The 13,796-nt window shown below is 34.4% G+C and overlaps 1 protein-coding gene across 7 annotated transcripts in view; it reads left to right on the top strand.

Annotated features, from left to right (window-relative positions):
• The window catches only part of INPP5A (inositol polyphosphate-5-phosphatase A), a 320,002-nt gene that overhangs the window by 280,410 nt on the left and 25,796 nt on the right, over window positions 1-13,796 (top strand). For all 7 annotated transcript variants that reach the window (XM_081955467.1, XM_081955466.1, XM_081955465.1 and 4 more), the window contains exon 12: window positions 10,447-10,520. In XM_081955467.1, the coding sequence (XP_081811593.1) occupies window positions 10,447-10,520 (74 nt within the window). The remainder of the gene's footprint in view (window positions 1-10,446; window positions 10,521-13,796) is intronic.

Genomic DNA, 13,796 nt, shown 5'->3' on the forward strand with positions numbered 1-13,796 from the left:
AAATATTAAAAGAAAACTTATAGCTTAGCATCGTAGTTGATTAATTATGGATGATTGGGACACAATGGAAAACAAACAAACCAGAGGTGAGTTGCTCCTGGTTCAGCCCGGATCGGGTGAACAGGTAGTGGCGTTGCGGGAGGCTCCACCCGGACACTTCTGCACATGCACAGAAGCGTCACATGAGTGCGTGTGTACGAACGACTGGTAGTAAAAAAAATAGAAACCCACCACTGAAACAAACAAACAAAACCTGGAAAGTGTCCTATATATTCGTCTCCTGGACTCACAATTCTTCTATGAGAAAATTGTACCATATCTTAACTACATTTTAAAATTTCTTTTACAGAAATTACCTTTTTCTTTTCTTTAGCAAAGTTGGGGAAGATGTTTTGATGAAATTCTAGATATGAGCAATTAAGATGCTTTCCAGTATTTCTGGAGCTCAGTGTTAATGCAAGTTATGGCAACAGGATTGTAAGAATTATAGGCTTAGACTTCTGACAGACAGTAGATTCTCTACATCTGTCTTACATTACATCAACGCCTATAATACAGTAACATTAGTAAGGGCAGCATAATTTTAATAGTGGCAACAGAAAAAAAAAATTAATTACCGGTAAGTGACTACCATGAGTAGTTAAAGATCAAGATTTTAGATTCAGATCCCATGGAGAGTGGGTAGATGGAGGAATACAGTCCAAGAAAAAAAAGACATAACTCAATGTAAGTTCATTCTGTATCCAAATTCATTCAAAAAGTTCCAGGTTTAGTTCCCAACATTTCCGTAATGATCTAGAAACTATGAAGTGTCAGCCAGTTAGGAAAGTAATTGAACTTGATGGCGAAATACTGGTATGTGTCTGCAGTACCTTTTCCAATTGTGCATATTGAAATTCTAGAAACGGTCAATAAGAAACAGTCAAACTTTAAATTTTAAAATATTTCTTATTCCTTCTGTAAGTGTTGAATTTTCCAAGTTAAGCGCTTAATTATTATACATCAGTCATCCCATGCAGAAGATGGAAATAACATCTTGTTGTTCCATCACTTATAATAGAAAGCATAATTATTTTTCTATTTCATATTCAATCAGTATATTATCATCATCATCAAGTTGATACGAAGGCTGCAAAGCTGGTCATTGGATATTTTCCCTGTTGCTTTGTGAACAAAAATGTACCGGCCAGTATCTGTGAATTATGCAGGTCCCATTATTCTAACTGTCTATGAATACTTTTTGTAAGATTTCTTGAATATTTTGAAGGGTTTAAACCTTAATTTCCCAACCACAGCTGTGAATTCCCTTGTGGTTGCTGTAGATAGATTTGATAAATGCTGCTAATATCACCTCGTGATCTAACAGTGCTCTGACTTTGGTCTGTAGGTCTTGATGAATAATTGCTGTTGTTCTACTCCAATGACTGAATTAAGTTGTTCTCCAGTACAGGGTTCATACTTTCATGATTTTAGCCAATCAGTTTATAATAGTAACTGAAAGACTATTTCCCCCTCTCTTTTTGCTTTGAGCAAACAATATTTCTCAGTTTCTTAATTTTTTACACTATATCGTTCAAGTGTATGAAGTGATGGAGAAAAGAATCCACCTGCATGCCGCCAAGAGACCCAATTATTTAACTTAGTTATTCTTATTGTGCCTATTAATCTGAGGTGTCTTTTCATGAAGGGCTCACATATATTAACTAAATAAGAAGTTTTATTATTTTTAAAATACATTGGACTTGTTTCCACTGCGATTAATTTCTAATACCTCAACCTTGAATTGATTTGGCAGATAAATGCAGTGTAAGTTCTCCTGCAATATCTGATCATGTTCCAGTAACACTATCAATTATTATAAGAAAAGAATTCACTTTGTTAAAAATAAATAAAACATGATTGTGATTTTTTTTAAAAAAAATTGGTGAATGTATTTTTAGAAATGCTGTTAAGAATGCTTGTAATTATTACATGTTTCATGGAAAAGAATAAAATAAAGAATAAAAATTCTAAAGAAGAAAATTTGGAAAATAAAGTCAAAGAAGTAATGTTTGCTAAATTAAACCTACCATATTTTTCGGAGTATAAGACGCACTGGAGTATAAGACGCACCAAGGTTTTGAAGAGGCAAATTAAAAAAAAATAGATAGATAGGTAGAGAGAGTAGATAGGGAGGGAGGGAGGTAGATAAAGGGATAGAACTAGAGATAGATAGAGAAATACAGTAGGTAGGTAGGGAGAGATAGTGTGTAGGTAGGTAGGGAGAGGGATAGAGAGAGAAATAGAAAGAGAGAGAGAGAGAGAAAACAGTAGATAGGTAGGGAGAGAGAGAGTGGGTAGATAAGTAGATAGAGGGATAGAGAGAGAGAGAAATACAGTAGATAGGTAGGGAGAGAGTAGGTAGGTAGGTAGGTAGAGGGATAGAGAGAGAAATAGAAAAAGAGAGAGAAATACAGTAGATATGTAGGGAGAGAGAGTGTGTGTGTAGGTAGGTAGGTAAGTAGAGGGATAGAGAGAGAGAAAAATACAGAATGTAGATAGGGAGAGAGAGAGTGTGTGTAGGTAGGTAAGTAGGTAGAGGGAGAGAGAGGGAGAAATAGAGAGAAATACAGTAGATACATAAGGAGAGAGAGAGAATAGGTAGGTAGGTAGATAAAACTTCCAGGGAGCTTATACATATTACTATCACCGTTATCTTATACTTTTATGCTACCGAAACTCATTTAAGTTATTTTGTGCAGTTTATGAGTTAAGAATTATTTTACAGACAGGACAAACTGCCCCACTTGATTTTTAAAATCCATGTTTTATTTATTTCTTTGTTTATTTGTTTAAACAATTTATATGGCCACCAATCTCACAACTATTCCTCTGGGCATTGAACAAGAAATTAAGATCATAAAACAGCGGAACAAACAATAAAAGAAAAATATCAGTCACACACACTCAATATATCACATGCCAGAAGTCTGGAAAAATCTGCTCCATTTTGCAAATAATAAGAAAACAACAGCCAAATTAACCAAGAAGGGTTGCTTCACATACCAGGACAAATGCCCAAAAGAACAACCAGGTCTTTAGCACTTGACAGAAGGCAAAAACTGTTGGCGAAGGAATATTGTTTCCATAGGGCAGGTGCTGTGACAGAGAAAGCAATGAGATGGCATTGCTTAATATAAAAGACCTAGAACACTTATGCTTTGGTGGGGACAGCAGAAATAGACAATCAGGCAAAAAACCAGACCTTGTGCCATGTATAGTTTTATAGGTGATAACCAGCATCTTTAACTAACCATGGAAACTCACTGGAAGCCAGTACATCTTGCTGAACAGTGCTATTATAGGAATACATCAAGCGACCCTGTTACTGCATTCTAGACAAGTTCCAAATGCTTTTCAAAGACACTCCCATTTAGAGTGTATTACAGAAATCAAGTAGGAATTGTCTAAGGCATACGTTAATGTGAATAATGATTCCTGATCTAGAAACAGTTGCAAAGGCTCTCTTAATCACAGCCACCAGTGGGGCGCGCATGTGCAGCCCGTCATGCATGAGCGGCAGTTACTAATACTCGCAACCCCACTCGCATGAGCAGCACCCACCAGCACTTGCAACCCCACTCACACAAATGAAGATGTGCGTGTGCGTGCACCTGCCCCTCGCAAAACCCTCCCCTCCACACCGGGCTGCCAACCCAGAAAGGTTGGGGTAAATAAAATAAATAGCAGCACTATTATTATATAATGATGGGAATTTTAACTGATATGGCCCCATAGGTTCGACATCACGGGTCTAAGGCATGAGTTAATGTGAATAACAATTCCTGATCTAGAAACAGTTGCAAAGGCTCTCTTAATCCGGCAAACGCCCATGTGCAGCCCATTGTGCGTGAGTGGCAATTACTAATGCTCGCAACCCCACTCTCATGAGCAGTGCCCACCAGCACTTGCAACCCCACTCGCACAAATGAAGATGTGCATGTGCATGTGCATGCACCTGCCCCTCGCACAAAACTCTCTCTTCCACACCGGGCTGCCAACCCAGAAAGATTGGAGTAGATAATAAATAGAAGCCCTATTATCATACAATAATGGGAATTTTAACTGTCTTGACTTTCAACTTTATTACTAAGTATAAATTTTGACTTCTATTTTTCTACTGAATCGAAGTAATCAAGTCCAAATATTACAGTTATCTTTAGAAAGTTAGTATGTGATTCCCCGGATATCACGGGAAGGGCTTTGTTCCTTATTTATTCAAACGTCCAGTATTACGACTGCAAAACATATTTGGAATTTTCCCCTTATTTATTTGTTAACTTTATTTTTGCAATAATCTTAGTATGAAAATTCTAACTATTTTATTATTAAAGTACTAATCAGAATGCTAATATTTTATATCAACTAATTACCAATCAGGTTTAAGTCATTTGAATTTTTTAAAGAAGAATTGTGATTGCGTAAAATTGCAGAGTGCAATATATTTAATTGAAACACTTTGGGGTTTCACAAATTTGGCCCAGGTAAGGTTATTAGCAAAATCTAAATCTTCTTATCATCAGCATTGCAATGTGTTTTGAACAATTAGAAAACTATGATATTTTTAAAAGCAAGCACAGTGCTTCAATGGACATTAGTTATTTGAAGGATTTTAGAATAAATGTAGCTCTGGAGTTATGACCATTTATTCAGCAACTATTCAAAATTATAATGGCACTGAATGAAGGAATTTATGACTGATCCTCAAAGAAGGTATCTCAGATCTTGTGTCTAGCACAAATTCAAAGCATGAATAAACCAGGAAACTGCAAATTTACAGATAATATTAAGCTTAGTGGTTTCAGACTATGAACAAATCATGATTTGAAACAGTAGTTACTAATTATTTTCTAACTTCCATGTATTTACAAGTCAAATTCTATCCAAATAAACAATGTTTATTTTTCATTGCACTTATATCCCACCTTTTGTTTAGGAATTCGAAGTTATATAAATAGCATTACCTTTCTTCTATTGTTCCCAAGCTATGAGATAAGATGGGGCTAAAAATAGATTAGAACCCCATTTCTAGTCCAACCTTCTAACTATTATACCACACAGGCTCTCATGTTATGTATGACTTTCTACAACACGTGAATGTAGCTGTGGTATGAGGAAGTAACCTTTTTCTGTCCTTTCAATCATTTGTTCTTATATGGAAGAGGAGGGGTGATAGTTTTCACTTTCTCTACACTATGATTAATCTCCATGATATACAATAAAGGAAAAGAAAATTTTTCAAAAAGTAGTGTGTTTCCTACTAAAGCATGTTTTCTTTCCCTATAGATTATTCATTACATTCTTTTTTCTTGCATCTTTCCCACTCATACAATACATTCGTTTTCAGATGGAAAAAGTTGTAAATATGGCAGCATCAGCATAGAAATATGATATTGATCATTTATGTTAAAAACTTTTCTTAACAATTATATTAAATTTTCCTGACATTGAATTCTTAACGCTTTAAGCTTGCCATCGTGACGTCTACATCCTTTGTAAATCTCAGTTGCTATTTTATTGTCTATTAACTTCCTTTGGGAGATATTATTTTCAAAGTTCTTCACTATCTTATTTGCTATTCATTCCACTTGGAGTTGGCTACATCAAAGAAAATATAAAAAATAGAATGCAGTAGCGATGGGCCACTAAGAAGTAACAATGTAAAACAAAAAGAAATTGGATTAAGAATGTAAATTCAGCCCCGTTCATCTAGTAGCTAAGAGAAATCCGTGGTGATGCAGGACTTCTTTTAATTCTTTCTCAATCCTTCTTTGTGAGTGTGTGATTTCCCTATGTTTGTTTGTTTACAACTAACTCTATGTTGCCTAACCACTAGATCCTAGAAGAGTTTTGCTAATAAAATTGTATTTTTTCTATTTTTAAAAAGTTGGAATTTCTTTAAATAGTCTATTGCACGTACTGTTTTTGGACTCACTGTTTTATTACAAAATGCATTGTTTTGTTAACAAATCAAAACTTTCACATTGAATTACCATTACAACTCTTGCCTGATCCAAGAACCGGTGATTGTTTAATTTTTAATTTAGCTAGTCCAGAACTTCATTGACATAGCTATTCAAATAACCTTTCTGAAAGAAAGTATCCATGCATCATGGCTCACTGGTAGACCACCCTCCTCCAAACAGGGTTAAAGCGACAAAATTAAAAGACCACACAGGGATTACATGGAAACAACATTTCTAGAGAAAAGCTTTTAACGTTTTTAGACTCCAGCTAAGTCATAGCATCTGTTGAACCAAACTTCAAAGTGTTTTCTTCCCTTTTTCTTTAGAATTCAGATGCTTTTGCCTGAGCTAGTAATTAAAACTACAACATAACAATTAAAGCAGAAAATGTTAATAACACCTCTTCTACAGCTGACACTAAATATCTTTAAGCAATTTTGCTTCCAGCATCTGCAAAAAAAAAAAAAAACATCCTGTTACTACTTGAAAATTTGGAAGACTCCAACAGCTGCCGGTACATTTGTATTCTCGTTATCTATCATCTGTATTGCATCACTATCAATAGGTTATATACAACATACAACACATTTATACAAGCAGCTACCCATAGTATATTAAAAATGTTGAAACTAGTTGAAAGCTCTGTTAGTTAACATTTTCAGTACTATCAGCCTTAGTTCTGTCAATTTTTGAATATTGTCATCAAGAGAACAAAAAAAGTTCATACCAAGAAGCTGGATGCATAGACTGTAGATATTTTGCATTCATCCAGGAAGACAATGCTTCTATTTAACTTTCCATGTTCATTGAAATTCTTAATGAGTATGTTTTACCATTGTGTTCTATGAAACATTGTTTATTCTGTTTGCATTTTTTACATTTTACAAGCAATCTTCCTTCCTCTAAATATCATTTTTTTCTGTCCGTTTTTTAAAAATATGCTTCAAAAGCCACTATTTGAAATGTGTACTAAGCTACAATTTTCTCCAATATAATTGTTCTAATGCTATTCAGTGCTATGCCAATTACAATTGATATTCACTAATCAAAGTTTAGAAAATTTTGCTGAAGATTGTCATAGGCATATAAACACAAATATATAAATTTATATTAGCAACAGTAATAGTATTTTATTATGGTCTCTAGACTGATTAGATTTCAGCAAATTAACAACAGATGAAACAGAGTAAAATAATATTGTTGTCGGGGTCCCAAATAGCATCCAAAATTAAATCAGAGTCCAAGGCAAAGTATTGCTCAAAGTTCCAATTTATTAAGAGAATCATGTTGGCACATCTGGGAAAACCCGAATCTGAAAGCTTCCCAGTTTTCCCCACCCCGTTGAAAGTTCAAGATCTTGCCCCCATACCCACAAGCACATCACATGGTCCAATCTTCCATTGCCATAGTGGCAGTTCCACCCATCCAGTTCAGGTCAGGTACAGAGGTGCAGAGACAAAGGATGACCTTGGCTTTCTAGAAGGAATTTTGTTTTGGCTACATAGCACCTAACTCCGTACAATTCCCCCTCCCATTTTTCCACAATAGAAAAGGCATAGTAGAATAATAGAAAGTGTGGCAGGCCAACGATCCAAAAGGAATATGGCTGCAAGTCTGACAATTGTTTTTAGCTACACCATTAATACAGTCAATAGCTGCATGATTTTACAATATAGCAAATTTTGTCCACATTCATGAAAACAGAACTATATTTGTTCTGATAGTAACAGCTGCACATAGGAAAAATCAGAATTGCCTGGGTACTTGGTTAAATAAGAGTGATGAGGTGAACCTCACATCCTTATAAAAATGCAGTATATCAAGATATGGACTATGAATTCAGTACACCTCCTCAAGTGTCTTACCACACATGGAATTTTTTCCCCTTCCTCCTTAAGAATTGCCTTAAGGAGGACATTAAAATATGCTAAGGTTAGCACTCTCTGGAATTTAGGGATAGTTATATAATGCAGGCATCTCCTTGGCCTAGAAAGGAGAAATGTATAGTAGTTTTCCATATATCCTGTAGAAAATTTTTGATATTCTGGATATTAATAATATTATTTTCTCCAAAATTTGGGAGAAAAAAATCATTTTGTACTTGTGAGACCAATGGGGGAAAATGCGTTAGGAGCTATAGAACAGCAAAAGCAGAAGGGTCAGTGAAGTTCCTTCCCATCCATTGTCAGAAGAAAAGCAAGACACATATGTCTCTTTATATGATGCATGTATGTATCTGTTGGGGATTTCCTTTCTATTTTTCCATCATGTTTATTAAAAACAATATGCTATGATAATACTAGTGATTAAATACACAGTATATACCAGTGTACAGTGACTTATATGAAAATGAACTTGGCATGAAATTAAAGGGCACGATGCTTATGCATGTACCATAATTCTGACTTTATTTAGTTCTCTTGCTCCAAATAGGATTCTTTTTGCTCTTTCTGACTTTAATTAAGTTTCACATTTCATTATCCGCTTTAATTTGAAACATTGTTAATGTGGATAAGATACGTCTTAATACTGAAAGCAACCCAAATCTATTTTTCACACCATAGTTAAGAGAGAATATTAATTTTATTTATTAATATAATTTACATATCACTTCGTTTGTGATACATCTTTAATTAAAACAGGTCAAATTGATTTGTATCAGATAATTACTTACTTATTTACTTATATATTTAATTTCTATGCTGCCCATCTCACTGATACAGCAACTCTGAACTGTATGATATGAGAGGAAGGAAACAATAATACAAATATTTGTATTCATCTATTAAACAATCCGTAGCATCTTGTTTATAAACTGTTGTGTGTTTCTTTTAGCATTAGTTAAATTCAGCTTGAGTTTTTCCCCCGTCTTTCTCTGCTTCTCTCTCATGGAGTCTGATATTATTTTTGCGTAAGCTATCATTGTAGAAAGGTGGGATGTCGATTAAATTATAATGTCACAGGGGATCTTGAACTCTTAAAATTAGATAGTGCTTAGATGTCGTCAATTTTGATTCTCAAGTATTGATTTAAAGGCATTTATGGGGCATACAACTTGTACTATTTTATTGTGTCCTTTGAGACATTTGATCGGGAATTTCATTATGGGTATTGGTATCTCACTTTAAACTTCTGATTTTTGAACTTTTGATATTTCCATTTAGAGAACAGGAGTTTTGCTCACTCTGACAAGAAGTAATTCAAGAAAAAGAGGAATAGGTTTTAATGTTGGCATCTGTGCATAGCCACTGTTAGCAAACATCCACCTAGATTGGTGGCCAGGAACAATGCAGTTGGAGACTGAAAGCAACATAGGTGGGTCACAAGGGAGGGAGCTAATCAGTTGTGCAGGTGGTTCAGGTATCTGCTTTTCACACAGATAATTAATGTGTACAAGTAGCTGCTAATTGCACATTTCAGGAATGATTTATGAGGGAGCAGAGGGGAAAGAAGAACATAATCTAATTTCATTCGGAACCTCTGCCATTGATACAATGGTATCAGCACAGCTGTGAGTTGGGACATGATTAATGAACAGGGAGTAAACACACCAGTATTATAAGGAGTGTTGTTTTCAATGGCATGCATGCCAAAACTGAAAGTGGCTTAGACAGCAAAGGGCCAATTATGTTACACGTTCATTTGCATGTCAGATTCACCACCAGTTGTTAGGTATGGAATAATGGGGAGGGAGGGGATTTATTGTCCATCAGGATATTTCTTGGATTGAAATATCCACTAATTTTGAATGCAAGCTTAGACTATGCATCAATTTTCTTAGTGGACAAAATATCCTATGTATAAATATTAAAAATGGCTTACAATATATAATTCTGCTGGTTTTCTTTTAGTGCCTTCCTGAGATTGCTTCAGGCTCCACAGGAGTGTAACGTTCTGTTCTATTAACCTGGAGAAAACTGGTTAACTGTCTCAAAGTAGCTGAATAGAAATATTTCCCGGGGGTGCAGTTGTGAACAAAAAATTCAATTTTCACATCTTCTTCCGCCTAACCTTTACTTTTATTACTAAATAATAAAATGACTGGGAGATTGTTTTATCAGAAAGTTCAATTTTTCTGACATACTTTACTTTTGATATACCTTACTTTTAAAAATCTGATCTAATCTTTATTATCACTGAAGTTGTACATTCTTAAAAACATTCAACAGGGTAATTTTTGATGCTGCGGTTGTTGTTTTTCCTCAGCATATTAGAAAACTTTAAATTTCCAGTAAACGTTACTATTTTCTTCTATGTTTTGCTTTTAGCTGATATTTTAAAATGCTTTTTTATGTGCTATGAACTAATGAAGTATGGCACTAGCAAAATCTCAAAGCCTAATTACAATGTAGCAATTCAAAATGTTCCCAACTATTTTTATTTTTAAGCAGAACAGAAGTTGTATGTATTTTAATGTTGTATTCTGTTTTTCTTCCATTAGCTTTTGGAATTTGACAAAGAGCTGTCAGTCTTTAAAGACAAATTATATGAACTGGACATTTCATTTCCTCCCAGGTAAGAAAGAGAGACAGAGAGATTGTTTATTTCTTAACATCCTGATCCTAAATAGCCTTGAAATATAATAAACTAATTCCTTGGTCATTATAGGATTTTTGTTACTGGGTCTATGAAAGGATGTGATTCCATCTCAAGATTTCAACTTTTTTTAATCAAAACTAGAATGTACTTTTATATATCTATATTTGTATATGTCATTTCTTATGCAAATACTAGGAATAAGTTCTATGGGACGTTTTGCTGACTATAAATTACAGATGACCATGTGACAGTCTTATGGTTTTCTTTTCTGACTTGTTTTTTGTACATTTTTGTTGTTTGCTTTTGTCTGCTATTATATTCTTAGAATAGTATGAGAATAGGATTGTTTGCTTACTTGTTTGCTTCGGTGCCTTCGAGTCAGTGTTGATTCCTGACAGCTGCCTGGATTAGTCCCTCCAGTGTTATAGTGCGTATAAAAATATTGAACATCCATTTCTTGTTATCGAGAAGAAGAAGAAAGAAATAATTTCCAAATCACAGGGAACAGGGATCTATTCTGTTCTGAGTCAATCATACTCCCCTGCATATAACCTGCTAATTCAAGGCACCATACTTTAAGATTAATTCATGCAAACTGTTCAATAGAAGTGCCTGGAAAAAGTCCAAATTACAGTAATGAAATTTGGAACTAGGAAGAAGACAGCGGGGAAAAATGAAAGTACTCTTGAAATTCCTGGAAGGGATCACATAGAAATGGGTCTCTCGTTTCAAAATCAAGACATGAAATAATTCTCTTGAATTCATGGAGAACAAATTCCAGTCTAAGTGAAACTTCTTAACAGCGAAACCAATTATCAAATTAAACTTGTAGGATCAACTGTAATTGCTCATGAAGGGAGTGGAACAGCCGCTTGATTGAGATGCTTTGATTTGCATTGAGTAAGGAACTAAACTGATACAAATGGCTGCTTTAATCTCTAGGAACATATAGGAAAGAATAAAAAGAACCTATTTTGTATCCAAGATTGAAGAGTATATTCTGAAAAATCATTGTGAATATACAGTTTTTATAGTAATAATATTTCACGTGTAGAGTGATCTGTCCCATCAAGGTAATTAAGTTCTAACTTTAAGCTTTTATTTAGCTTTATTTTTCAAGTAGTTTATTTTATCTTCCTTTTTTCCTGTGTTTTTCAGTTGTTATTTTTATTGTTTGAAATGTTAATATTGATCGTCTTGAAAATGTAAAATGCTGGGTACTGTATGTATAACATTGATAGATAAATAAGTGATAGTATAAGTAGATGATTAGTATTATAATTATGTCCTGAAGTTCAAAGATAATTTCATAGAAAAGTTGTAACACTAAGTGTGAATAGCTCAAAATTCATCAGCTTAATATCTTAAACATTTTCTATAATACCTGATTTGTATTATCAACTTATTTGTTTCCTCTCCTTCCAAATTATACTAATAGTTTTTTTCAGGGGAAAGAGAGATTTATAAACTATTTTTAAAAATGATACATGAAAAGGAACAAGGAATAAAAGCATGAAATACAAGTCAATAGACAAGGGATATAAAAATAATATGCACATTATAATTTTCCAACATAACATGATTAATTATGAGTAATTGAATATATCATATTGTTTTTAAAAACTAAAGGTTACTTGTAAACTCAAGCTAAGCACGAATAACAAAACTCAAGGTCAGCACAGTGTATGTCACCAAGTATAAAATATGAAAAATTCAATCCTTATTACCGAAAGTGTATTCTGATTTAGATATCAAATCAAATTGATGTATAGAATCTATATGTCAACCACAGTTTTTGAATGTGGTGCAAATCCAATTTTCAGTTTAAACTGGTTTGTTGGTTTCACTTTTACAATAGAAGTTATTGTAGACATTGAAAAATATTCCAATTCAGTTAGTTTTTCCATTGAGAAAATCAAATGGCCTCAAATTAATAAAATAGTTCTCAACACTACTTGAGTTCCTTATAACAACTATTATTTCAGAACTTAATTTATGAAAGCAATGCAAGACACGAATTGGATTTTTCAGACATTTTCATTTATGTTTTTAAATGATTCTTTATGCAAAAGTTGTACATGTGTGAGAAAGAAAGAGAGAAAGAAATTCTAATGAGAAACCAGAAGATAATAAAGTATGTGCTCCAATAATATAGTTATTAACATTTATAAGGAGTGATATTGGATAGTTTATTGTTGCATCTGCTATGTGCCTGACACATAGGTGCTAACAATCCCCAATGTCCATTCTTATATTCACCTGAAAAGATCACTATTACCTTGTAAAAACCAGTGGTAACAAGAATTTTGTGACAAGATATCTGTGCTTAGATAAGAAATCCTACTTCTTCTCTGGGAATTTTAATTATAGGCAAAGTCACATCAGCATCAATTTAGTACTAATCTATATTTGCTACTAATAAGGAATCTTCGTTGTAGTATCTGAATTTCATGGAGTGTGCAAAGCTTCATTTTTCACAATACCCCCTCTGCCACAATTGCAGAGTTGGACCATTTGGCAATGGCAGCAGTGATGGAACAGGTGGCAGAGGCCATGACACTCATTTTCACACTAGGACTGAAAATGGAATACACTCAGTGTCCACTACATCCTCACCCACTGCTGCTGCTAAACCACCCGAACTCTGAACGGTCCAGAGCTCAGGGCAGTGGTGGAAGGGAGTGTGAAAATGGGAAGCCTCCAGCTGCCACTATTCTACACTCTGTCCACTTGCTCAGCCAGCTGGCTCTCCCATTGTTGGGAAACCCCTGGCTGCCACCACCACTCTGCTCGCTCACTTGCTCGGTTTGAATTGGTTGTGCTGAGTTTGCCCCATGGCAAATTGGTTGTATTGGTGATGATGAGTTGGCAGAGATGAGCTGGTGATGGCAAGTTGGCAGCGGTGAACTGGCCGCACAAAGTTGTCCTAGATCTTCCTGTTAACCCACTAGATAAATCAGAGCATGGAATCAATTTCATTAAAAAAACCAAAAATACTTTTATTTAGATTGACAATGTTGTGTTGTACTTTTCCCTCCTTACACTCCAGTGAATTTGGGAGACATTTGCCTGAACTGCTTCCTAAAGTTATATCATGCTTAAAAAATGCTTCAGCCTCCATTGTTTAAGCATAATCTGCATATATTTTTCAAGATCATCCTTTCTCTCTACATTCCCTGAGTAATAGTAAGATTAGACAGTCTTTGAAATCTAATTTAAATAGATATCTAAACAAATAAATGAACTTTTAAT

The sequence above is a fragment of the Natrix helvetica genome (genome assembly GCF_964273705.1).
Source record: "Natrix helvetica genome assembly, chromosome: 5".
Classification (NCBI taxonomy): domain Eukaryota; kingdom Metazoa; phylum Chordata; class Lepidosauria; order Squamata; family Natricidae; genus Natrix; species Natrix helvetica.